Consider the following 25,626-nt stretch of genomic DNA (forward strand, 5'->3'; position numbering starts at 1 on the left):
AATTGTATTAGCGCAGTTGTCTCCAAACTCTGGCCCTTTTGCGGCCACAGCCACTGTAGCTCTTTGATTGCATTTATCCAGCCCCTGGGGAACTATTCCTCGCACTGACACAAATGATGGGGCACGATTCCTCCACAGACACAAGGATTTATTCCTTCCACTGACAGCAATGATGGGGCACTATTCCTCCTACTGACACCAATGAGGCTGCACTATTCTGCCCAGTGAAACCAATGATGGGGCACTATTCCTTCAAGGGACACCAATGCTCCCACTGATACCAATAATGGGGAATTATTCCTCCCACCGACACCAAAAACAGGACTTTCTTCCTCCCCACACTGACCACCATGTCTGGGGAATTCTGCTTCCCCGTACCATTCCAGTGCTGTTTTTATATTTTGGAAATAAACCTTATTGCATTGTGAATGGGAGTGCGGCCAGCCTTCGTTTACATACACATCTAGGGAATTGTGTACTCCCACCAATCCCAAGACATTTTCTACTTATATTGGCCACAGTCTGGCTGACCTCAAGTCTGAAGCACAGTAAACTGGTCCTTTGTTTGGAAAGTTTAGAGTGTTTGTACTAGTGCATTGGGACTCCATTCAGATCGCAACCCACAGATATAAATGGGCCCTAAAAAGGATGGATTTAGACAACTGTTACAGATTGTCCTTTGAGTTACCAACAATATGTTAGTGCAAAATGTTTCAACTATGTAGAAATATGTTCAAATCCAACGGCAAGACAAACACTAGGCTTGCAGTTGCGTAATAGCATTTCTATTCAAAATCCCCATTTGGCTGCCCACCCCCCCCCCCAAAAAAAAAAAAAAAAAAAAAAAGCTATTCATGTGGCAGCTACATCACCTCCTGAATGCCTGGCAGCCGCCCCTGTATCTCTTTCTGGAAAGTGACAGTGTGCAGCAAGTGTAAGCAGACCCAAAGAAAGTACAGTGTCAAGTGTACACAGAGTGTGTACTAATATAGCTAATCACAGCTATCATAGTGATCATGTTACTGGGAGCCAGTCTTCCTGACCCTTGATCCTCAGTACGACAGTAAGAGCTATGAGTGACAGCTAGATCTCTGTGCTGGGAGAACACTTTCAGCACAAACACAGTGCCAAGCAAAAAGGTAGGGATCGACCGATTATCGCTAAGGTCGATTCTTGCAGGCCGATATTTCTGAAAAATTGGTATCTGTCGCAAACTAGGCCGATATCCCTTCAAGGGGTTTTACCAGGGTGATACCGTTCTTTAGAGCGGACGGTCAGCTTTATTCTAATAGCAACCGATGCGGCTCAGCAGCCACTGGGCTGTTATTACAAACATTGCCCCTCCCATCCCAGCGGAAGGCCCGAGCAACCAGCCAACACGTCCGCCGGCTGGCCGAAGACCCGAACTAAGCCGATGCTTTGTTCGGGTCTTGGATAAAGTAATCAAGAAGCAATGTCATGACATCAATTCCTGAATTACTGGTATCTTAAAGGCGTCAGTTTTAAAAAATAGTATTCATAAACCTTGATCTTGATGTTTTGAATACTTTCAAATGCAGAGGAGGGGTTGGGGGTCTCATAGACCCCCAATCCCTCCATAAAGAGTACCTGTCACTGCCTATTACTGTCACAAGGGATGTTTACATTCCTTGTGACAGCAATAACAGTGATATATTTTTTTTTTTTTAAAGTGTAAAAATCTTTTTTTTTTTTTAAATGTACAGAATAACGGCAGACAATATTGGCTAGCGGTCTGAGAGCTGAGAGGTTGCCGAAATATCGGTATAGGCACCGAAAAAACGATATCTGTCAATCCCTACAAAAAGGGTTAAATAATTACAAGAAATACAAAGTTATTCCAGACTAGACATAAAATTGGTGTACAGGTGTGAGAGCTGGACTCATTAAAAGTCTTTATCATGACAGTCATTGAGTACAACAGCTCCAACTTATGCAAAAGTAATAAAATAGCTCCATTCCTAAAAACACACACAAATCTGACACTACTATGTCTTTTTTTTTGGGGGGGGGGGGGGATTAAGAAATCAGCATTTTTTTTTTTTCACAAGGGTGTCCTCTAGCACAATCCTTGACAAAAATGAGGCATAATGCCAATTTTTACACAGTATTGACATGATTTTGATAACTTTACAGCAGGGAAGGGTGCATGGAAAAATGGCAAACCAAGAGAAATAATGAAAAAACAAAAAACATAACTGGGTGGATGTGTCTTACCAGTCTTGGGTGTCAAACTCAAATCTGTGTCAGAAGAGGACGACTGTCGGCTGTAGGACTTGGAAGGTGAAAAGGAATAGGTTTGGTTTTTCAGAGGGGTGGAGGGTCCTGATGAATGAGCATTGGGGTTAAGCTCTTCACTGAAGGGAGCCCTGCCAGAAGAAGGGGGAGAAACATTAAATAACCCCTCCCAATGAAAGCTGGTGGAGCACAGGACCGCCCCTGAGGAATATTTGCTGCAGTGAGAGGGCTCCCTCTGGTGGAGCTGGCCGGACAACATTTCCCAGCATCCCATGCAGTACACGCAGCATCTGTCAACCAACGATGTCCAAACAGGCAAAATCATCACCAAAGTAAAGAGAAGAAGCAAAAAGTAAAATAAAGGAAGCAGAAACTTTCAAAGAAGAGATGACAGTGTTGTTCTAATGACCGCAGCCACAACAAAAAAATATTAATTCTTCTGCTTGTTTCCTTATCATCCAGCATTAATACAGTGCAGCTAAAAGGCAAGTAACAGCGGTTTCTATGGCTACATGGCTACTTACCTGCCGTGCCCCCCATCCCCTCCACTGACAACCAATCTTCCTCCCTCACCTCCAGAGACATGCCAGGTGTGTGGAGGACACAGTAAATTGTTTGCAGAACATTTTTGGGTTCTTTTTTACATGACGTGGAACATTTGGTTAAGACAAAAGAAATTTAATGGGACATTTCAAAGAGGTTATGATTTTTTTTAATGAGATTCCAGTGGTGAGATGTCTGCTCCTAAGTTCCTCTGCCCGGCAGACCTCTTATTAAGGGGGATTTTGCTGATACATTTGCCATTGATTTTTAAATGCAGCAAATTCCGCCAAGGACACAGTGAAGCCTTGAGGGCTCAGTCACTTGCTGGTTTCTTAAATAGAGATATTTCTGCCATCTTAAAAGCTTTTGCCTAAACAGGGATTTTGAATGAAAATAACATGATTTATAATAAATTAATAAATTCTACAGGAATGCTAGGAACCCATCATAATGGGCACAGCAGGTTGCAGGCCAGAAACCCAACACACAGATGGGGGGAGCCCCTCATAATGGGCCCGGCAGGTGTGCTTACCCAGGAAATCAGGGCAGGGACCGGAATAACTCATCAAAATGGGCCCAGCAGGTGTGCATTTTTCAGGGCAGGGGCACTTATAATTTGTCATAATGGACACAGCAGGTATGCATAGCCAGGAATTCAGTACAGGGATAATGAGAACTACTCAAAATGGGCACAGCACCCAGTGACCTGGGATCTTAATGCAGATACCTCACTAACAAAATCCCAAAAATAAGCGTGTCAGGGATTCTAACCCTTCAGCAACCACAAACACTGGAATATCAGCTGTGAGAGGGCCTAGCTTAAAAAAGAGTGGGATGAACATAATTCCTAGAAGGGTGGAGCTGAGGTCAGTGGAAGAGAGTTTGGACACCCCATATGAATTCAGAAGCACCTGCCTACACTACCTGCATCCTGCCTCCCCCCAGATCTCGTACCAGTGTAGATGAGGGTGGGAACAGACACAGAGAAGTTCTGAGTGAGCCGGGAGCCAGAAGCTGTGTGAATGGGGCTGTTGTGGGTCGATCGATATCCATGGCTTGGTGGCTGGACCAGCGGAGACCTAAGAAAAGTGTCAGCGAGGTGAAAGAAGAGAGAGAACAGGACATACAAGTACTGGAGGTTAAAGAATGGTCAAGGCAGAGATTTGGTTAGTGGAAGAAGGCCCCCCCTTGAAGCATGCAAGCAGAGGAAATGGCTGAGGGGAGACTCCTGAGACTCTATGCTGGAGACATACATGTAGCAAAAGGGAAATCGCTGCTTAGGAACCCTCACCACCCAATGTACAGCAATAAATGTAGAACAGTTTATTATATTTTTATTTTACGCAAAACCCCAGGCAAACAACACATTTAAGTGCAATTATGTGGTTAAGATATTAAAGAGACCCTGTCCCTATTCTAAAAGTACTCATAGACAGCCACCCTATTAAAGAATGTGTGAGGGAATACTTTTCCGGCTTGAAGAGCTCCTATCTGCTATCTAACACTTCCTGGGGTGGTCATATAGAGTGTGCCCCACTGGCAACTGTGGTTCCCCCCTCTAACCCCTATGTCACTACAGAACAGAGTAGGATGACATGATAATGCACCAGGAAGCGTCAGATAGTAGTGGTTCTAGGAGTTCTTTAAGCAACGCAGTTGCCTGCAGCACTCCATACAGGTACCTATTCAGATCTTTTTACAGGGAAGTTGACATTGAGTAGTTGCAGCGCTTTCACACTGTTTTTTCTGAAAGTGCACCAAAGATGCAGCACTTTTGGTGTCTGAAGGAAGTATGAAGGAAAGCGTGGGTAACAAAAACTGCAGATACACTGCACTGTATGGTAAGTTTGGGTAACGAAAACTGCAGATACACTGCACTCTGGTAAAACCACAGTATGGCAATGTGAAAGTGCCCCTAGGACAGTGACAGGGTCTCTTTAAATATGTCAGTTTAATTACCTGAAATCTATATTAACCCTCTTTGCAAAAGCTCCTGCATACCAGGAGTCAAATCTGACGAATGAGAAATCAGCACAGTGCATCATGTTGCAGGTAATGATATTTGAAATGGGTAGGTGTTTGGCCCACAGGAGAGGATACCGCAAGGACAAATGTGATTAAAAACGAATTCACAGTCCATGACACAGGCTGTTTGTAGGACAGAGACACAGGATGTTGCAGGCATGGAGAAGTGCAGGTGTTCTCCAGGTGCATTTCGGTCACTAGTGGGGAGCTTTCAACCCTGATAGCGGCCGAGGAAAGGGTTAAAAGTATCTGCAAAGTGCCGCTACCGATGAAGTTTGCAGGCGCTTCGGCAGCGCTGCCCATTGATTGCAATGGCAGGGGCGATGAAGGAGCGGTGTATACAACGCTCCTTCACTGCCCCAAAGACGCTGCTTGCAGGACTTTTTCTTCAGTCCTGCAAGCATACCGCCCCAGTGTGAAAACACTCTGCCTTTTACACTGGGGCTGCAGGGGAGGCGTGTTTCAGGTGCTTTACAGGTGCTGTTTTTAGTAGTGATGGACGAACTTCCGACGGGACGTTTCGCGAACGCGAAACGCGAACGGACACAAACGTTCGCGAAAACGACCGTTCGCCGCGGGCTCCATTGACTTCAATGGGAGGCGAATTTCGCAAACCTTTAGGTCGAATTTGCGGCCACGGGGTAATTATTAGGGGGTAGCACGTAGTCCCACCACCTGGACAATAGCATAATACATGTATGAGGTGAATTTGGGATCGATAACTACAAGCATTTTTTTTTTATTTGGGAAATTGTTCTGACAATTCAGGACTATGGAGCTAATGAAGGCAATGGAGGAGAGGGAAGGTCAGGGACCAGGGTAGGCAAACAAGAGGGTGCAGGAGATACAGAGCACTGACAGCAGCACCGTAATACAGAGCACTGACATCAGCACCGTGACATACAGCGCTGACAGCAGCTCCGTGACATACAGCGCTGACAGCAGCTCCGTGACATACAGCGCTGACAGCAGCTCCGTGACATACAGCGCTGACAGCAGCTCCGTGACATACAGCGCTGACAGCAGCTCCGTGACATACAGCGCTGACAGCAGCACCGTGACATACAGCGCTGACAGCAGCTCCGTGACATACAGCGCTGACAGCAGCTCCGTGACATACAGCGCTGACAGCAGCTCCGTGACATACAGCACTGACAGCAGCTCCGTGACATACAGCGCTGACAGCAGCTCCGTGACATACAGCGCTGACAGCAGCACCGTGACATACAGCGCTGACAGCAGCTCCGTGACATACAGCGCTGACAGCAGCTCCGTGACATACAGCGCTGACAGCAGCTCCGTGACATACAGCGCTGACAGCAGCTCCGTGACATACAGCGCTGACAGCAGCTCCGTGACATACAGCGCTGACAGCAGCTCCGTGACATACAGCGCTGACAGCAGCTCCGTGACATACAGCGCTGACAGCAGCTCCGTGACATACAGCGCTGACAGCAGCTCCGTGACATACAGCGCTGACAGCAGCTCCGTGACATACAGCGCTGACAGCAGCTCCGTGACATACAGCGCTGACAGCAGCTCCGTGACATACAGCGCTGACAGCAGCTCCGTGACATACAGCGCTGACAGCAGCTCCGTGACATACAGCGCTGACAGCAGCTCCGTGACATACAGCGCTGACAGCAGCTCCGTGACATACAGCGCTGACAGCAGCTCCGTGACATACAGCGCTGACAGCAGCTCCGTGACATACAGCGCTGACAGCAGCTCCGTGACATACAGCGCTGACAGCAGCACCGTGACATACAGCGCTGACAGCAGCTCCGTGACATACAGCGCTGACAGCAGCTCCGTGACATACAGCGCTGACAGCAGCTCCGTGACATACAGCGCTGACAGCAGCTCCGTGACATACAGCGCTGACAGCAGCTCCGTGACATACAGCGCTGACAGCAGCTCCGTGACATACAGCGCTGACAGCAGCTCCGTGACATACAGCGCTGACAGCAGCTCCGTGACATACAGCGCTGACAGCAGCTCCGTGACATACAGCGCTGACAGCAGCTCCGTGACATACAGCGCTGACAGCAGCTCCGTGACATACAGCGCTGACAGCAGCTCCGTGACATACAGCGCTGACAGCAGCTCCGTGACATACAGCGCTGACAGCAGCACCGTAAGCAGCCCCAGGAGGAAGTCAGCACAGCACAGGGATGGTGTGATCCCCTCATAATAAGAACCCCCAGGAGGAAGTCAGCACAGCACAGGGATGGTGGGAGCCCCTCATAATAAGAACACCCAGGAGGAAGTCAGCACAGCACAGGGATGGTGGGAACCCCTCATAATAAGCAGCCCCAGTAGAAATATGACACCGCTCAACCTCTTCAAAGAGGAGGGTAGGGGCATATAGTACGGTGTGCTTTTTTGGGTCAGGGAAGTGAGCCAAATGAATTAAGAAGGTCTGTGTGCTTGATTCCAAAAATTGTTTATAGACATATACATGGTCTACTGATCACATGTGTTGAATTCCTCCGAGATCCATGCCTCATTCATTTTTAGAAATGTGAGGTAGTTAACACTGTGGTGAGCTAGGCGAGTACGCTTATCGGTCACAATCCCCCCTGCTGCGCTGAACGTCCTTTCGGACAGGACACTGGATGAGGGGCAAGCCAACAGTTCGATTGCAAATTGGGCAAGCTCTGGCCAGAGGTCAAGCCTGCCCACCCAGTAGTCTAGGGGTTCATCACTCCTCAGAGCGTCCACATCGGCCGTTAACCCAATGTAGTCGGACACCTGACGGTCTAGGCGTTCCCTGATGCTGGATCCGGATGACACCTGTCGATGGGTCGGCTGAAAGAATGACCTCATATCCGAAGTCACCAACACATCTTCAAACCGGCCTCTTCTTGCAGGCGCTGTTGGATTGGTACCCGCAAATCCTTCTCTGGGAGTGGGAATTGCTCCTCTGCCAGCGCACGCAAAAGCAGAATGCAGCATTTCTCGAAGCAAGGCCTGGAAGTGCTGCATTCTGACAGCCCTCTGCGACGGCGGTAACATTTCCGCCATTTTGTGTTTGTACCGGGGGTCTAAGTACGTTGCCACCCAGTACTGGTCCTTGACCCTCATGCTTTTTATACGGGGGTCCCTATTAAAACACTGGAGCATGAAGGCCCCCATTTGCACTAAAGTGGAAGCGGTGTGGTGGCCTGGCTCCTGCTCATCATCCAGGATAATGTCGTCCTCTTCATTCTCCTCTCCCCATCCTCGCACAACAGGGATCCCAGAAAGGTTTAAAGCATGCTCTTCTTGCTCCTGCTCATCCGCCCCGGCACCATCCTCCTCTGACTCCTCATCAGACTCCTGTTGTTGACTTGTCTCAGATAGAGTAGCCCCCCCTGGGAATTCATCCAGCATTGCGACTTCCTCATCTTCCCGCTCCTGCTCCTCCACAGCCTGATCAATGACACGACGCAATGCACGCTCCAGAAAGAAGGCATAAGGTACCATGTCACTGATGGCGCCATGGCTGCGACTGACCAGTTTGGTGATCTCCTCAAATGGCCGCAGAAGTCTGCATGTGTCGCGCATGAGCAGCCACTGGCGCGGTGAAAAAAAACCCAGCTCCCCAGAACCGTTTCTTTCGCAGAGTTCATACAGGTAGACGTTAACTGCACGTTTCTGCTGGAGCAGCCTATCAAGCATATAGAAGGTTGAGTTCCATCGCGTCGGGCAATCGCAAATAAGACGTCTGACCGGCAGATGGTGTCGCCGCTGAATGTCAGCAAGGCGAGCCATGGCCGTGTAAGATCTTCTGAAATGGGCCGAGATTTTCCTTGCCTGCCGCAAGATGTCCTGGACCCCAGGGTATTTGACAAGGAATCGCTGCACGACCAAGTTTAAGACGTGTGCCATGCACGGCACGTGCGTGATTTTGCCCTGTTTCAATGCGCTAAGCAGATTGGCACCGTTGTCACACACCACTTTACCAACTGTCAAATTGAGCGGTGTTAGCCACTCATCTGCCTGTGAACGCAAAGCTGAAAGGAGTGCCGGGCCAGTGTGGCTCTTTGCTTCCAGGCACAACAGACGCAGCACGGCATGGCAACGTCTCACCTGGCATGTGGAATAGGTTCTGGGGAGCTTGGGCGGTGCAGTGGAAGAGACGCTAGCAGCGGAAAAGGAGGAGGCAGCTGAGGAGGAGAGGGAGGAGGATGGAGTAGGAGGAGGAGAAGAAGAGTCAGGCCTGCATGCAATCCGTGGCGGTAAAACCAAATCTACACGGGTGCCACGGGTTACATGCTTGACGGCCGTCAGAAGGTTCACCCAGTGGGCAGTAAAACTGATATACCTTCCCTGCCCGTGTTTGCTAGACCACGTGTCTGTGGTCAGATGTATCTTGGCACCGACACTGTGTGCCAGAGATACATTCACTTGCCGCTGAACATGGCCATATAGCTCTGGGATGCCCTTCTCTGAGAAATACTTCCTTCCTGGGACCTTCCATTGTGGTGTTCCAATGGCCACAAATTTGCGAAAGGCCTCCGAGTCCACCAGTTTATATGGCAGTAGTTGGCGGGCTATGAGTTCTGACAAGCCAGCCGCCAACCGTTGGGCAAGAGGGTTATCCGGCGTCATCATTTTTTTACGCTCAAACATTAGGCCCACGGAAGCCTGCCTTTTTGCAGAAAAATGTGAGCTTGGCGTGATGGAAGGTGGAGTGGAGGACAATTGTGAGGAGAGAGGAGAAGGAGAAGTAGAAGACGAGGCTGGACGGTGAGAGCCTGCAGTGTGGCTTTGTGTGTTCCGTTGCTCCCACTGGGCTCGGTGATGGCTGCTCATGTGCCTTCTTAAGGCGGTCGTCCCTAGGTGAGTATTGGGCTTACCGCGACTAACGCGTTGACTGCAAAGATTGCAGATGGCAACGCTATTGTCAGCAGCGGACACGTTAAAAAAAGCCCACACTGCGGAGCCATGTGCCGGTGTCCTGGGAGCGCCAGATGTGACCGTACATGGTCGATGACTCGCTCCTGATACATTTGCAGTCTGCTTTGTCCCTGCTGTGCAATGTAAGTCATTGCTGCTTCTCCTCCCTATCTGCTGGTCCATATCTCCCTCTGAACTCCCCTCCTCTTCCTCTCTTGTGGGCACCCACGTGACATCACTAGACACGTCATCATCAACGTCACCTTCCCCACCGCTATAAGTAGAGTAGGCAGCAACACCGGGGACCAACCTCCTCCTTGGGCTGATCTGGGTACTGGCGTCAGACTGCTGAGTAGCGCTTGTTGCTACCTCCTCTTCCTGATCCAATACCAAGAGTGGCTGCGCATCAGAAATGTCCTCTTGATATGGATCGGAAAATAATTCCAGTGACTCAAGCGGAAGGTATGTGGTGGTGGTGGTGGTGGTCGTGTTGTTGGTGGTAGTGTCTTTGGGGGTGCACATAGCAGAGAGTGAAGAAGAGGGTGCAGATCGAGAGGATGAGGAGGGTGCAGAAGAGTAAGGCTGAGCGAGCCACTCAACCAAGTCTGGTGCATCCTTTAAAGTAATTGAACGCACCTTCTGCAACTTCCCACTTTGGCTCAAGCCTGTTGCTCCTGCCCTACCCCTACCACCCCTGCGGAAGGGCCTGCCTCTTCCTCTGCATGTCATTTTTTAAATGACCCTGTGACAAAACTCTTAGTCCCTATACCGCTGAAGGACTGCTGCAGTATAGGTGAGCGGTCAGCAGTGGTGCACGTCAACCCTATCTATTGTGGACCTATAGCGGTCCTTACAGAACAGCAGACTGTACCGCACTCAAGCCTATGTACCGTAGCACCCTATACCAAGTTACCAGTCCTTATAAGAACTTTTGTGGACCAAGCAGGTTGTGTATTAGTGTTTAGCAGACTGTACGTCAGTCCCTATACCGCTGAAGGACTGCTGCAGTATAGGGCAGCGGTCAGCAGTGGTGCACGTCAACCCTATCTATTGTGGACCGATAGCGGTCCTTACAGAACAGCAGACTGTACCGCACTCAAGCCTATGTACCGTAGCACCCTATACCAAGTTACCAGTCCTTATAAGAACTTTTGTGGAACAAGCAGGTTGTGTGTTAGTGATTAGCAGACTGTACGTCAGTCCCTATACCAATGAAGGACTGCTGCAGTATAGGGCAGCGGTCAGCAGTAGTGCACGGCAACCCTATGTATTGTGGACCGATAGCGGTCCTTACAGAACAGCAGACTGTACTGCACTCAGGCCTATGTACCGTAGCACCCTATACCAAGTTACCAGTCCTTATAAGAACTTTTGTGGACCAAGCAGGTTGTGTGTTAGTGTTTAGCAGACTGTGCGTCAGTCCCTATACCGCTGAAGGACTGCTGCAGTATAGGGCAGCGGTCAGCAGTAGTGCACGGCAACCCTATGTATTGTGGACCGATAGCGGTCCTTACAGAACAGCAGACTGTAACGCACTCAGGCCTATGTACCGTAGCACCCTATACCAAGTTACCAGTCCTTATAAGAACTTTTGTGGACCAAGCAGGTTGTGTGTTAGTGATTAGCAGACTGTACGTCAGTCCCTATACCAATGAAGGACTGCTGCAGTATAGGGCAGCGGTCAGCAGTAGTGCACGGCAACCCTATGTATTGTGGACCGATAGCGGTCCTTACAGAACAGCAGACTGTAACGCACTCAGGCCTATGTACCGTAGCACCCTATACCAAGTTACCAGTCCTTATAAAAACTTTTGTGGACCAAGCAGGTTGTGTGTTAGTGTTTAGCAGACTGTGCGTCAGTCCCTATACCGCTGAAGGACTGCTGCAGTATAGGGCAGCGGTCAGCAGTGGTGCACGTCAACCCTATCTATTGTGGACCGATAGCGGTCCTTACAGAACAGCAGACTGTACCGCACTCAAGCCTATGTACCGTAGCACCCTATACCAAGTTACCAGTCCTTATAAAAACTTTTGTGGACCAAGCAGGTTGTGTGTTAGTGTTTAGCAGACTGTGCGTCAGTCCCTATACCGCTGAAGGACTGCTGCAGTATAGGGCAGCGGTCAGCAGTGGTGCACGTCAACCCTATCTATTGTGGACCGATAGCGGTCCTTACAGAACAGCAGACTGTACCGCACTCAAGCCTATGTACCGTAGCACCCTATACCAAGTTACCAGTCCTTATAAGAACTTTTGTGGACCAAGCAGGTTGTGTATTAGTGTTTAGCAGACTGTACGTCAGTCCCTATACCGCTGAAGGACTGCTGCAGTATAGGGCAGCGGTCAGCAGTGGTGCACGTCAACCCTATCTATTGTGGACCGATAGCGGTCCTTACAGAACAGCAGACTGTACCGCACTCAAGCCTATGTACCGTAGCACCCTATACCAAGTTACCAGTCCTTATAAGAACTTTTGTGGAACAAGCAGGTTGTGTGTTAGTGATTAGCAGACTGTACGTCAGTCCCTATACCAATGAAGGACTGCTGCAGTATAGGGCAGCGGTCAGCAGTAGTGCACGGCAACCCTATGTATTGTGGACCGATAGCGGTCCTTACAGAACAGCAGACTGTAACGCACTCAGGCCTATGTACCGTAGCACCCTATACCAAGTTACCAGTCCTTATAAGAACTTTTGTGGACCAAGCAGGTTGTGTGTTAGTGATTAGCAGACTGTACGTCAGTCCCTATACCAATGAAGGACTGCTGCAGTATAGGGCAGCGGTCAGCAGTAGTGCACGGCAACCCTATGTATTGTGGACCGATAGCGGTCCTTACAGAACAGCAGACTGTACTGCACTCAGGCCTATGTACCGTAGCACCCTATACCAAGTTACCAGTCCTTATAAAAACTTTTGTGGACCAAGCAGGTTGTGTGTTAGTGTTTAGCAGACTGTGCGTCAGTCCCTATACCGCTGAAGGACTGCTGCAGTATAGGGCAGCGGTCAGCAGTAGTGCACGGCAACCCTATGTATTGTGGACCGATAGCGGTCCTTACAGAACAGCAGACTGTAACGCACTCAGGCCTATGTACCGTAGCACCCTATACCAAGTTACCAGTCCTTATAAGAACTTTTGTGGACCAAGCAGGTTGTGTGTTAGTGATTAGCAGACTGTACGTCAGTCCCTATACCAATGAAGGACTGCTGCAGTATAGGGCAGCGGTCAGCAGTAGTGCACGGCAACCCTATGTATTGTGGACCGATAGCGGTCCTTACAGAACAGCAGACTGTACCGCACCCAAGCCTATGTACCGTAGCACCCTAGACAGACCAAGTTACCAGTCCTGATAAAGAGCTTTGTGGAACAAGTGAGTTGTGAATGATTAGCAGACTGCAGCAGAAGGGCAGCAGTCAAGTATAATATTCTTTCTATATTTGGAAGAAAGAATATTATACGTGTACAAGCCTATTACCGTACCACTGATACCAGTCCTGAAAAGAACCTTTGTGGAACTAATAGTAACAGCAAGTCTTTAAAATTATCCTCACTGCCTGACACACTGCTTCCTGCCTGTCCCTATACAAATTGGCAAAAAAGAGTAGGCTGGAACGATTAGCTGGAACAGCTCTTTTGTGGACCTGATAGTAACAGCTAATGATGATGATGATGATGATGATGAAGAAAGACTAATCTGGCTGAGCTGTCCCTAAAATAGCAGCATACAGCGCTCTGTCCCTTTATCTAAACTGACAAAAGAAACTCAGGCTGCTGACCTAACACCTATACCAGTCCTGAAAAGAACTTTTGTGTACCAAATAGCTAGCGTTTTCTCTGTCCCTACTCCACACAGGATCCTTTCCCTACAGTGACAGAAGAAAGAATGTAAAATGGCCACCGGATCGGGTGTATTTATAGGTTAGGGGGAATGTCCAAGTGTCCATGAGCTGTCATGTCTCAATTGGTTGTCCTGTAACACATGATAAACGTGTCACGAAAGGTTAAAGTTCTTGTATACATTAAACACGTAAGTCCGCCGGGGCGAACGACGGAAAAAGGCGTTCGAACCCGCGGACGGCGAAAGTCGGAAATTCGCCGCGAAACGACCGCCGGGCGAACCGTTCGGCCATCACTAGTTTTTAGCCTCAAAGCGCCTGAAAACCGCCTCAGTGTGAAAGGGGTCTAAGTGTAATCTGCCTAAGACCCAGGAACTACCAGTAGCTGTGCAGAACCTTGGAATACGACAGACTCACAGCAGCTGCACAAACCCCGGAATCCAAGCACACTTGCAACAGTTGTGCAGAGTTGAGTTAGGCTGCATTCACACAGGTGACTAGGGCAGGTGCAAATTACAGCAGCAGGAATCATAGATCATGGCTAGGTGCTGCTGCCAGCCGCAATCACTATAATGACAGGTCGCTGGAAGCAGAAGGTATTCACAGCTGTCCACACAGCCAGCGATTACCTGCAGTGATCACTGCAGATAACTGCTGTGTGTGCAGAGAGCCCGGAATAGATAGTGTCCGCCAAAGACCCATCATTACAGTAAACAGGGCCAGTGGCCCCACCTAGCCATTGAGGGTTGTAGCAAGGATCTCCGATTCCTGCCACTTCAATTTGCACTGGCCCTAATTGTCGGTTTCAACGTAGCCTAACTATCGAAAACCATTTATCCTCTGTTTATCCAGTCTGCATAAACTATCATCTGCAATGGTTACTGTTTTTTTTTCTCTGATAAATAAAAGTTTCAGACACAGGCTGCTGTGTGTTACATATGGGGAAATTTACTAAAACTGGATCAAACAGAAACTGGAGCAGCTGTGCATAGTAACCAATCAGCTGCTTGCTTCAGTTTGTTCAGATAAGCTTTGGAAATGAAAGGCAGAAGCCGATTGGTTGTCATGCCAAGGTGCTCCAGATTTTGGCTGCCCCAGACTTCATAAATTCCCCTCATTGACTTCCTGCAGCAGCAGCTTCCAACCATAACTAGATGGGGTAAAGGAAAAGAAGACAAACTACCCAGGTATCTAGAGCTTACTCACTATGCAATCAAATTGTGCAATCTCCTTTAGAACTCCCACCTACGTAGTTTAACGTAGGGCCACTGTTAGAAATCTTGGGGGCCCCCTCGACCCCGCTCCTGACCCCAAGCCACTATTATGAACAAGCCCCAATACAGCTGTAGCACACTTTTTTCTGCGAGAAACAACCACTTCATCTACCTATAAAACAGCAAAATTATTTAAAGCAGTATTAAACCCAAAATCAAATATTTATTGTATTGCAGCTTACCAATTCTTAGATGTGATTGGTGCATTTGTTTTCTTTTTTTAAGCATTCTTCCTTTCATTTTAACCTGGTGACCCTGCACTAAGTCTGTTGTTTTTCAATAGAACAAGTTGTCCTGCAGATGTAACAGATAATTGAGACTAACCATTTACCACTGACAGGGGTGCTTACAATGATAAGCTGATATTTATTCACGTAAAACCTTCACATATTCCAGGAGGCTTCAAAAGCAGGGACAAGCAGCAGTCTGCTACATGCACTCCTATGGCATGCTGTGTAGCACAATTTGAAGTAGAAGAAATTATTTTTTCAGCGTCTATGCTTAGTGCTAGATCCTGGCTTGCTTAGAAAGAACAATTCCAGTACTAAATCCAGAGAGGGGCACACAGAAACTGCTGAGGCCAAGCTAGCTTTTTTTTTTTTTTTTGAAAGGGCACTTGGATGAATAGCTACTATCCCTATACCTTTTTAAAACAAGTGGTAGGAAAACGTGCAGGCTTAAAATATGGCAGGCATAACATTCCTGCATTTGAGGAACCATAGTTGCCATGGTGTACAGCCTTCTAAACAAGTGAATGTAAACGCTGGTCTTTTTTATGCCATCACTTTTCTATGTTTCTATGAGAACTTGGGCAGTGCTTAGGATTTTAGTAGGTAGAAGCACTGTGTTGTCAAGCTCACTAGAGAAGGTTAGGAGATCACTGGATTTCTCATCCCATAAAATAATTTTTTTCAGGACTTTACTGCAGCATTTTTAAAGAGACAACACACATTATGCACAGCTGTGGTTGTCAATCACAGGTGGTGTGCTGGAGCTCTCCTTTTCCCATCACTAATTATCTTTTGGAGTCCAGAAAAACTGTCAGACGTGACTCATGCAGATAGCACAGGAACCAGGCAACAGAGAGAAATCAATCTCAGTGCTTTGGATAGAGACAAGTACATAGTACAAAGGCACGTGCTTTGTTCGTATTTCAGGTCTGAGGTTTACAACCACTTTAAACTTCCCCTTTTGGTGGCCAGGAGGGGCTGCTGCAGGAGGTGCATGGTATAAACACACAGATGCCACAATGGAGGCCCAACACATTTAACTTTTGAAGCCACAGTTCACATACAGATAAGAAATCACACTGTGTACATATACTTACTCCTTTAGCTCTTTACATGGAGAGTTACAGGATGGAGCGAAGGGAGCGGGGTTAGTGAGTTTATCCAGGGTGCATGCTGTTCCGATAGCACGCACAACCAAACCAGACTCCCCCTCTAGGTCAAAGCACTGCAGGTAGCCAACCACAGCATTCCCCCGCATCTCCAGGACCTTCACACCAATCTTCCTTTGCAGCTCACCTGGGGACAAGGAAATTAAACATGATTGTGAGGCTGCTGATTATATGAACACTCTACTAACACTCTACTGCACTGTGCATCATCTCCCCAACTTGGACACAGACAGTAAAGCTGCACCATTAATTGTTAAAGAATCACAATTCTACCCCCCCCCCCCCCATCTTAAATCAGCATTTTTAATTATATGTAATTTAATTCTATGTAACAAGTGAAAAGAGTTCTCTGCTCACTTCTGACAAAAAAAAAAAAAAAAAATCCAGGCAGCCTGCCAAGTTCATCTCAACATAGGAAATAACTATAAACAAAGTAACATTTTGTTCTTAGATCAAAAGGATGAACTTCGGTCTGTAAAACGGCGGTTGTTGCAATATTTTATGTCACACTGTATTAGCGCAGCTGTCTTTCAAACGGAATTTTTTTTGCAAAAAAAACACTTTAACTACCTGCCGACCGCACTTTAGCTGAATGACGGCTACAGCGCGGCTTGGTAACTCCCGTGTGCCCCCTGGGACATGCACCTGGGAATATCCATGATCTGGACCCGGCGCATCATGGATCACATAAATGGCCGCTGATAGCGGCCGTTTAACACATGATCCCTCTGTCAAATGACGGAGCGATCACTTGTAAACAACCCAGCTTCACATCCGGTTCCTCTCTCCCCTCTCTGTACCAATCGGTACAGTGCGAGGGGAGAGAACGGTGGCAGCAGCGCTGGGGGCTGCATGTGTAGTGCCCACAGTGCTGATATGTGCCCATTCCAGCCATCCACCCATACTCAGCATAGCCAGCCATCCATACTCAGCATAGCCAGCCATCCATACATCCACAGCATACTCAGCCATCCTACCATACTTAGCCATCCATGTTCAGCATACTCAGCCATCCATCCATCCTCAGCATACTCATCCATCCATACACAGCATACCCATCCATCCATACACAGCATACCCATCCATCCATCCATACTTAGCATACCCATCCATCCATCCATCCTCAGCATACCCATCCATCCATCCATCCTCAGCATACCCAGCCATCCATCCATACTCAGCAAACCCATCCATCCATCCATACTCAGCAAACCCATCCATCCATCCATCCTCAGCATACCCATCCATCCATCCTCAGCATACCCATCCATCCATCCATCCTCAGCATACCCATCCATCCATCCATCCTCAGCATACCCATCCATCCATCCATCCTCAGCATACCCATCCATCCATCCATCCTCAGCATACCCATCCATCCATCCATCCTCAGCATACCCATCCATCCATCCTCAGCATACCCATCCATCCATCCTCAGCATACCCATCCATCCATCCTCAGTCATCCATGCTCAGCATACCCCATGCCACTACAGTGCCTCACTCAAGCAGGAAATATTATATCTGGGGGGCGTTCTGCACAGCATCTGTATACAGCAGCGTTTCTCAACTCCAGCCCTCAAGGTGCCCTAACAGGTCACGTTTTCAAGATTTCCCTCAGATAAAACGGCTGTGGTAATTACTAAGGTAGTGAAACATATCAATCAACCTGTGAAAAATAATAGAAAGCATGAAAACATGATTTGTTGGGGTGCCTTGAGGACTGGAGTTGAGAAACACTGGTATACAGAATGCCTCAAGGTAGCCATATTGCATTGTATTTTACATAAAATTACAGAGCTGCAGATTGAAAGGGAAAGGTAATCTTTAATAATATTCAATTACAATAGGACTTGTGCTGCAATTGTATATGTTATATGATGTTTTTTTATTGCCAATTTAAGTAGAGTTACTCTTTAAACTCTGTTTACGGAGCTTATGAGAAATTGTACAAGGTATCACCATCACAACAGAATTATCAATGTCAAAGTTCTCAATAAACAAAAGGTAAATGGACGCTCCTCTCCTGTAGTTTATTTGCATACAACTTCTGCAAAGCATAATACAAAAGAAGCAAGAAAATCACACTCCAGACCCGAGTGACCCCAACCAATGGGTAGCGACCTTGAGTTCAAAGTTTTGTGATATTTTTTTGGGGGGGGGGGGGGCAATCAGTTATCATATTTAAACTTTCTTATGCAGAAGAATTTGGTTAACCAGTGCTATTCCACTGGTATATATTAGGCAATGACAGACTTGACCAAAAAAATTTTTCTCTTTCACAGCATTTTTTTAATTATTTGTAAAGCTGTGACCAAAAGTTGACTACTAGTCTGATAAAGCAGACTACCTATGGGATATATGTGTATATACAATGTAGAAGCACATAAATTGTTAGGCCGGCTCCTCTTACCCGACATGAGTGATATCAGCCTTTGTCGGGCCTCATTGGAGGCTCTCGGAGTCCGGATTCGGTCAATCCATTGGTATTCTGGATCCTCGTTCACCACCAGTTCCTCCACAAATCCATGTATGACCACAGCGCGATATGACTTTGGGATAGACGTGGCTGGAAAGTGTGAAGAAGCAAAAGTGTCAAAGAATCATGTTGTTACACAAAAAAGCATAAAGATAGCATTTAAAGGCCAAGTCAAATCATCCCTCCACATTACCGTCCTCCACACCATTATTTAAAGAAAAAAAAATGTTGAATGCTGCAGAGAGTGGTGCCATACAGTTTCCTGTAAATCCAGGGTAGCCTGATAATACATCCCTAAGGGGCAGGCTCTCGATACCCAGAGTAATTGCAGCTGGGAGTCACTGAACTGAAGATCAACATCAGCTAATGGCAGAGAAAACTTACTACAGACAGAAGACAGTGTCAAGGATTTGTCATTCTAGTATCTAACAAAACACAGAAATATATCAGTTCTGGGTAAACTAATCCTAACCAGTTCAGCTCTCGCACCTGTACACCCCCCTATGCAGCAGTGTGTTTTATATTTCTGCTATGTGCCTGTTTATTCAGAAAAAAACATCATTACTCAGGATAGTAAAGTAATATATATATTTTTTACTTTCCTTCTTTTTTTTTTTTTGCCAGGTCGCTTTAACTGACATCATGCAAATGGAAGCTCATCCCTTTAAAGTGCAGGTGAATGAAACCGTTACAAAATTGAGGTTTTTTATTTTATTTCTCCATCTTATGTCTGAATACTATTTCTAAACAATGTTACTTTGTATCTTTCCGCCTCACCTCAAAAATAACACTTTCTTTTGTCTTCAGATTTACCAAAACCATGTAGTGCAAGGGCCTGCCCGATTGCATACAAATTGAAACTCTTAAGATTTGACCTCATATTATATGGTTTCGGTAACTCTGAAGGCATAAATCTGCAGAAAGTCTTATAGGGTGTATGTGGCTTAAGGCCCCTTTCATACCTACAAACCGATCAATTCAGCCTGTGAGTTTTTCAGGCGGACCCAATCGGATCATCCATAGCTCTCTATGGAGCAACGGATGTCTGCGGACATGTGTCTGCTGACACCAGCCAGCATATGATCTGATCCTGTCCTCTAAAAACAGATGGATCGAATGACAGTCGGTCCGTTTCCATCCGACCATCCAATAACGAACAGCAGGCTGTGTCCACTCTGCATAGCAAAACAGATACGGACCTGTCATCTGCCTGCCCAGCGGGAATCAGCTGTGAGATCCCCTGCTGAGCAGGCGTATCCACTTGACATAGTCTGCCCCCATCGGAAACGGGCTTACAGCAGGCCACACTCGGTTCAAATCTTGACCGGTTCAGCAGGAATAAGCTGAGATTTGAACTGTGTGTGGGCATGCTGAATGTATCAAGTTGATTGATCGATCAACTTGGGTACAACCAGCATTCAGGGCCTTACTTGTAATTATCGCTGGTGGCTGCTATAGCCACTAGCAATAATCACCGTCTTCTGCCAGCAGGGATGCCTTCCCCCACCAGAAGAAGACAATGGCTTGGCAGGAGGGAATCCCACATCATCACTTGTCTGTGTTGATGGGGTAATCTAGCAAATTTCTTGCAACCTAGGGCTGCAGGAAAGAAATTTGCTCCTTTTATGACCTGCATAAAAGTGGTTCAGACTCTTAAAAAAAAAATCTCCTGTCCCTTTCAGGCATTATATATAACATTAGGGGTGCGCATCTTTACTGGTCTCACGATTCGATTCGAATTACGATTATCTGGTCAACGATTCGATTCCGCGATGCATCACGATTATCGATGAGCTCCCACTTCCGCTTGGGCCGCCTAGTGTCTTTTTATTAAAAGTCAGCCACCTGTACCCATCAAATGCAGCCAGCGTGAGGTGTAAGTAGAGTACAAACCCAATTGTACTCGACTTACTGTTACATTGAATGATGTGCCCCGCTGTATTTATTTAAAAAGTATGTGCTTTTTTTTAAAAATGTGTCACTTCAATTTCATACCGCATTTCACAGTAAATACATCCCGATCATATGCCGTGCCGAGCCCGGCCCGCCTCTCTCCTCTCATGTCTCTCGAGTCCCGACGTCAGCGGGGAATTCTCAGCCCCCCCCCCCCGCTGACTATAGTTATATCAGAAGAGAGGCGGGCGGGGCTAAGAATTACCCGCTGACGTCAGGACTCGAGAGACGTGAGAGGAGGGAGGTGGGAGGCGAGAGAAGGGCAGGGCTCGGCACATGATCAGGATGTATTTACTGTGAAATTCGGTATCAAGTGACACATTTCTTTAAAAAGCACATACAGCGGGGCACATCATTTACTGCAAGTCGGCATTTATAAAAAAAAAAGTAATTTTAAAAATAATGCTCAGAGTGCTTTCCTGGGAGGGGCGGGGCGAGTATTTATGACGTCACCCGCAATCGATTTTCGGGTCTGCATGCATCAATGCCGCATCGGGGACACCCGAATCATCGATGCAATGATTAATTTCAGCACCCCTATATAACATAGTTCTTTTTTTTTGTGTTAGCTGACCTTTTCCATGTTGTACAATACCTGGTTGATTCTGCCTGTTCCTGTGTTCCCTCTGTCTAGTGACCACGCTAATCATGGCTGCTGATCAATGATAGAGTGCCTTCATCATCCTGCTCTCCCTTCAGCATCTCCCCCACCCCCCTCCCTTTCCAGAGTCTGCATGTAAACTGAGAAGTCGATCTCCTCTCCTCCCCTCTCCTCCAGCCTTGAGTAAAACTAAAGTAAAACAACTATAAATTGCTTTGATCCTCTGTTTTAGGGCCATGTTTAGTACAGTGTGTTTTTTATTAAAATTATAATAGTAAATACCTTCTTTGCACAGTGCTGCTGTGCAGTCATGTGACCTGCCTCTGCCATCTTGCGTACATCAGAAGGGAGTCCCAGCCCCTTCCAGTGTAGTCTCTTAGATCGGGAGGGGAAGCAGAGGAAGGACACATGACAGCACAGCCAAACAGTGCAAATAAGGTATGTAGTATTTTAAGAAAACACATACACACTGTACTACACATTGACCTAAAACAGAGAGGCTCAAAGTAATTAATACTGTGCTTTTCAAAAGTATTCACACCCTTTGTTTTTTTACCCATTTTGTTACATTATAGACTTTAGTTCAATGTTTTTTTTAATCTGAATTATATGTGATGGATCAGAACACAATAGTCTAAGTTGGTGAAGTAAAATTAGAAACATATATACATAAAACTACTTTACCGATATAAAAAAATTGATAATTGGCATGTGCGTATGTATTCACCCCCTTTGTTATGAAGCCCATAAAATCTCTAGTACAAACAAATACCTTCAATTGTCACATAATTAGTGAAATGATGTCCACCTGTGTACAAATTAAGTGCCACATGATCGGTCATTACATATACACACACCCTTTTGAAAGGCCCCAGAGGCTGCAACACCTAAGCAAGATGCACCACTAACCAAACACTGCCATGAAGACCAAGGAACTCTCCAAACAAGGGACAATGTTGTTGAGAAGTACAAGTCAGGGTTAGGTTAAAAATATCCAAATCTTTGATGATCCCTAGGAGCACCATCAAATCTATCATAACCAAATGGAAAGAACATGGCACAACAGAAAACCTGCCGAGAAAAGGCCGTACACCGCACCGGGCAAGGAGGGCATTAATCAGAGAGGCAGCACAGAGACCTAAGGTAACCCTGGAGGAGCTGCAGAGTTTCACAGCAGAGACTGGAGCATCTGTACATAGGATGACAATAAGCCGTACGCCCCGTTTGGCACCATTACTTTCAGCAAAAAAAAACAAAATTACATGTTTTGAGTTTGTGAAAAGGCATGTGGGAAACTCACAAAATGTATGGAGGAAGGTGCACTGGTCTGACAAGACTAAAATGTAACTTTTTGACCATTAAAGAAAATGCTATGTCTGGTGCAAACCCAACACATCACATCACCCAAAAAACACCATCCCCACAGTGAAACATGGTGGTGGCAGCATCATGCTGTGGGGATGTTTTCAGCAGTCGGGACTGGGAAACTGGTCAGAGTTGGGGGAAATATGGATATTCTTGAGCAAAACCTGTACCACTGTGTGTGATGAGGCTAGGACGGAGGTTCACCTTCCAGCAGGACAATGACCCCAAATACACTGCTAAAGCAACACTTGAGTGGTTTAAGGGGTAACATGTAAATGTGTTGGAATGGCCTAGTCAAAGCCCAGACCTCAATCCAATAGAAAATCTGTGCCCAGACTTAAAGATCGCTGTTCACAAGCACAAACCATCCAAATTGAAGGAGCTGGAGTAGTTTTGCAAGGAGGAATAGGCAAAAATCTCAGTAGTAAGATGTGGCAAGCTCATATAGACTTATCCAAAGTGACTTGGAGCTGTGATAGCCACAAAAGGTGGCTCTACAAAGTATTGACTTTAGGGGGGTGAATAGTTATGCACATTGACTTGTTCTGTTATTTTGTCCTATTTGTTGTTTGCTTCACAAAAAAAAATAAAAAGTCTTCAAAGTTGCGGACATGTTCTGTAAATTAAATGATGCAAATCCTCAAACAATCCATGTTAATTCCAAGTTGTGATGCAACAAAACACGAAAAATGCCAAGTGGGGTGAATACTTTTGCAAGGCACTGTAGATGTGACTTTACAACCACTTTAAGGTCTGTCTTTTGACAGCAGCTGCCTCTCCAGCTACACAACAACTATTTGCATTACAAAAAATCTGGTCTTTTTACAGTGCATAGACTAAAACACATCAATGATATATGGAGGTTGGAATTCTCTTATCACTGTGCAACTTCCATCCACTTTACATGTTACTTACTACAGAAGAACTTGACACCACACGAAGATTGTCGGAAACGATTTAAGTCATTAAAAAGATCGACCTTCACCACAACACTGATCTCCCCCCGAATTCCTGCACCAAAGAAGGAAAGAAAGCATTAAATAAGGACTTCCATTATCTACTGCTTGAGCATTACTACCGTAAAGGACTAGGGAAACAAATGAGAACATCCACAGGTTCTGTTTGCTCTCCTACCCAATAAAAAGCAACCTTCCCACCCCCAGACAGTCCCTTCCAGTGGTAGCTAGGAACATCCGGCTACAGAGCCGGCAGATGGGAGCACCGAATCGGGCCTCTCCCCATTAAAATTAACATTAAACAGTCACAGTGACATTGTCTCAATGACTGCAGTGAGAATACACATGTATAATGGTTAATGACTATGTATATGCACTTTAAACCCCACTCGAGGTTAGGCAGACTGTGCCTCCTTGGAACAGCCTCATATACCATTTAAATATTTTTTTATATACATACTTTTGATGGAGCCGTCGTCACCAGTCTGGTCAAGTGACACTCCCAGGTCTCCCTCTTTCTGAGCAGCAGTGGGCAACCCTTAATGATGCACAGAATGGCACTCATTAAATGACATGGACATTGTTCTCTGCACCATTCCCTTGTAAGCGCAGGGAAGGAGAATACAGAGGTTTGTTGAGCTCTTCTTTTGAAAATGCAAGTATATGCTGATCCTCTGGCTTCAGTACTTCCTGAAACATGCACATTATACAAATATGCAGATCAGATTTCACTCTGGCTTGATCTGCAAGCTTTTTCCGGGTCAATAACCCAGAAACAGCCAGGCCCATGAGTGGCTGTGGCAGAAACCTAAATCCCTGCAAGATTTCGACCTATATATAAAAAAAAGCCTTCCAAAAATACAAATCTTGCCAAACAGGCCTATTGCATCACCGTCCCATCCAGTCAACTCCTTTCTAATTGTAACATTCACTGTGTCCCCACCCACTAACTAATTCACTGACCTGCACATTGCCAATTATTTCAAAAACAAGATTGAAGCAATTCTCAATGGGATCTCCATTCTCCGAGCATCTACCTCACCTAACATACCATGTCTACCAATGCATTCAGTACTTTCATTGTTTGGCTCCATTACCACAGAGGAGGGTGCTAAACTTTTTGTGATGCCTACCTAACCACCTACCTCCTGGACTGTCTTCTCACAAATTCTCTGTTTAACATCTTGCCCTATTTTGCAGTCTAATCCACATCTTCAGTATCTCTCTCTCTCTCTCTCTACTAGTATCCTCAAACACCTCTTAAATATGTACTGGTGACCCCCGTACTTAAAAAGAAGATTTATCATTTTTTTTAAGAATTAAAGTCAGCAGCTACAGTATTTATGCCAAAAAAAATAATCACTGAAATGTGTTAGGGGCAAGGTTGGGTGGGAGGATGAGCGCTACTTTCAATTTGAGTGAAGGTTTGTCCTAAAAATCTCTCCAGTCTAAACAACTGTATGTGCTTGTTTCCCTCAAAATCTTAGAATATCAAGTCTACAACTGTCTGAGCTGCTACCTCCCTAAAAAAAGTAACGTTCTCAAACCCTTCCATCCTGGATTTGACCCACAACACTCCACAGAAACTGCCCTTCTGAAAATGATTAACTGCTAAAACTACTCTGTACTTGTAATTATTAAACCTTTCTGCTACCTTTGATATAGCTGACTTTCCATTCTGCCTCAAAAGCTCCACTCCTTTGGCCTCCAAGACTGCTATTCAAATTGTCCCCATGTTCCCTAACTTGCCGCACCTTCAGTGTCACTCTATCTCCTCCTCTCTTCTTCCTATCCGTAGGAATTGCCCAAGGCTTTGCTTTCTGACCCATTCTATTCTAGATCTACACCTATCTGGGCCTCCCATGACTTTTACTATAATTTCTATGCTGATAACACCCAAATGTCGCTCTACTCCTCAGCTCACCCCTTCAGTCATCTTAAGCATCACTAATTTACTAATGGGCAAAACAGTATGCATGTCACACCACTTCCTCAAACTTTCTAAAACTGAGCTCATTAGATTTCCTCTCCCTGTGTACCTTACCCAGACTTTTCTATT

At 46.3% G+C, this 25,626-nt stretch overlaps 1 protein-coding gene across 10 annotated transcripts in view; it reads right to left on the reverse strand.

The window, feature by feature from the left end:
* The window catches only part of C2CD5 (C2 calcium dependent domain containing 5), a 159,735-nt gene that overhangs the window by 120,329 nt on the left and 13,780 nt on the right, over positions 1 to 25,626 (reverse strand). For 8 of the 10 annotated variants that reach the window (XM_077468716.1, XM_077468714.1, XM_077468712.1 and 5 more), the window contains exons 5-8: positions 23,527 to 23,622; positions 18,627 to 18,782; positions 16,142 to 16,340; positions 2,236 to 2,387 (exon numbers count right to left, since the gene is read on the reverse strand). In XM_077468716.1, the coding sequence (XP_077324842.1) occupies positions 2,236 to 2,387; positions 16,142 to 16,340; positions 18,627 to 18,782; positions 23,527 to 23,622 (603 nt within the window). Of the gene's footprint in view, positions 1 to 2,235; positions 2,388 to 3,753; positions 3,879 to 16,141; positions 16,341 to 18,626; positions 18,783 to 23,526; positions 23,623 to 25,626 lie in introns of all 10 variants that reach the window. The other 2 variants (XM_077468715.1, XM_077468713.1) reach the window with 1 other exon arrangement.

The sequence above is a fragment of the Lithobates pipiens genome, unplaced genomic scaffold (genome assembly GCF_037356315.1).
Source record: "Lithobates pipiens isolate NorthernLeopardFrog02 unplaced genomic scaffold, aLitPip1_a1.2 Scaffold_8, whole genome shotgun sequence".
Classification (NCBI taxonomy): domain Eukaryota; kingdom Metazoa; phylum Chordata; class Amphibia; order Anura; family Ranidae; genus Lithobates; species Lithobates pipiens.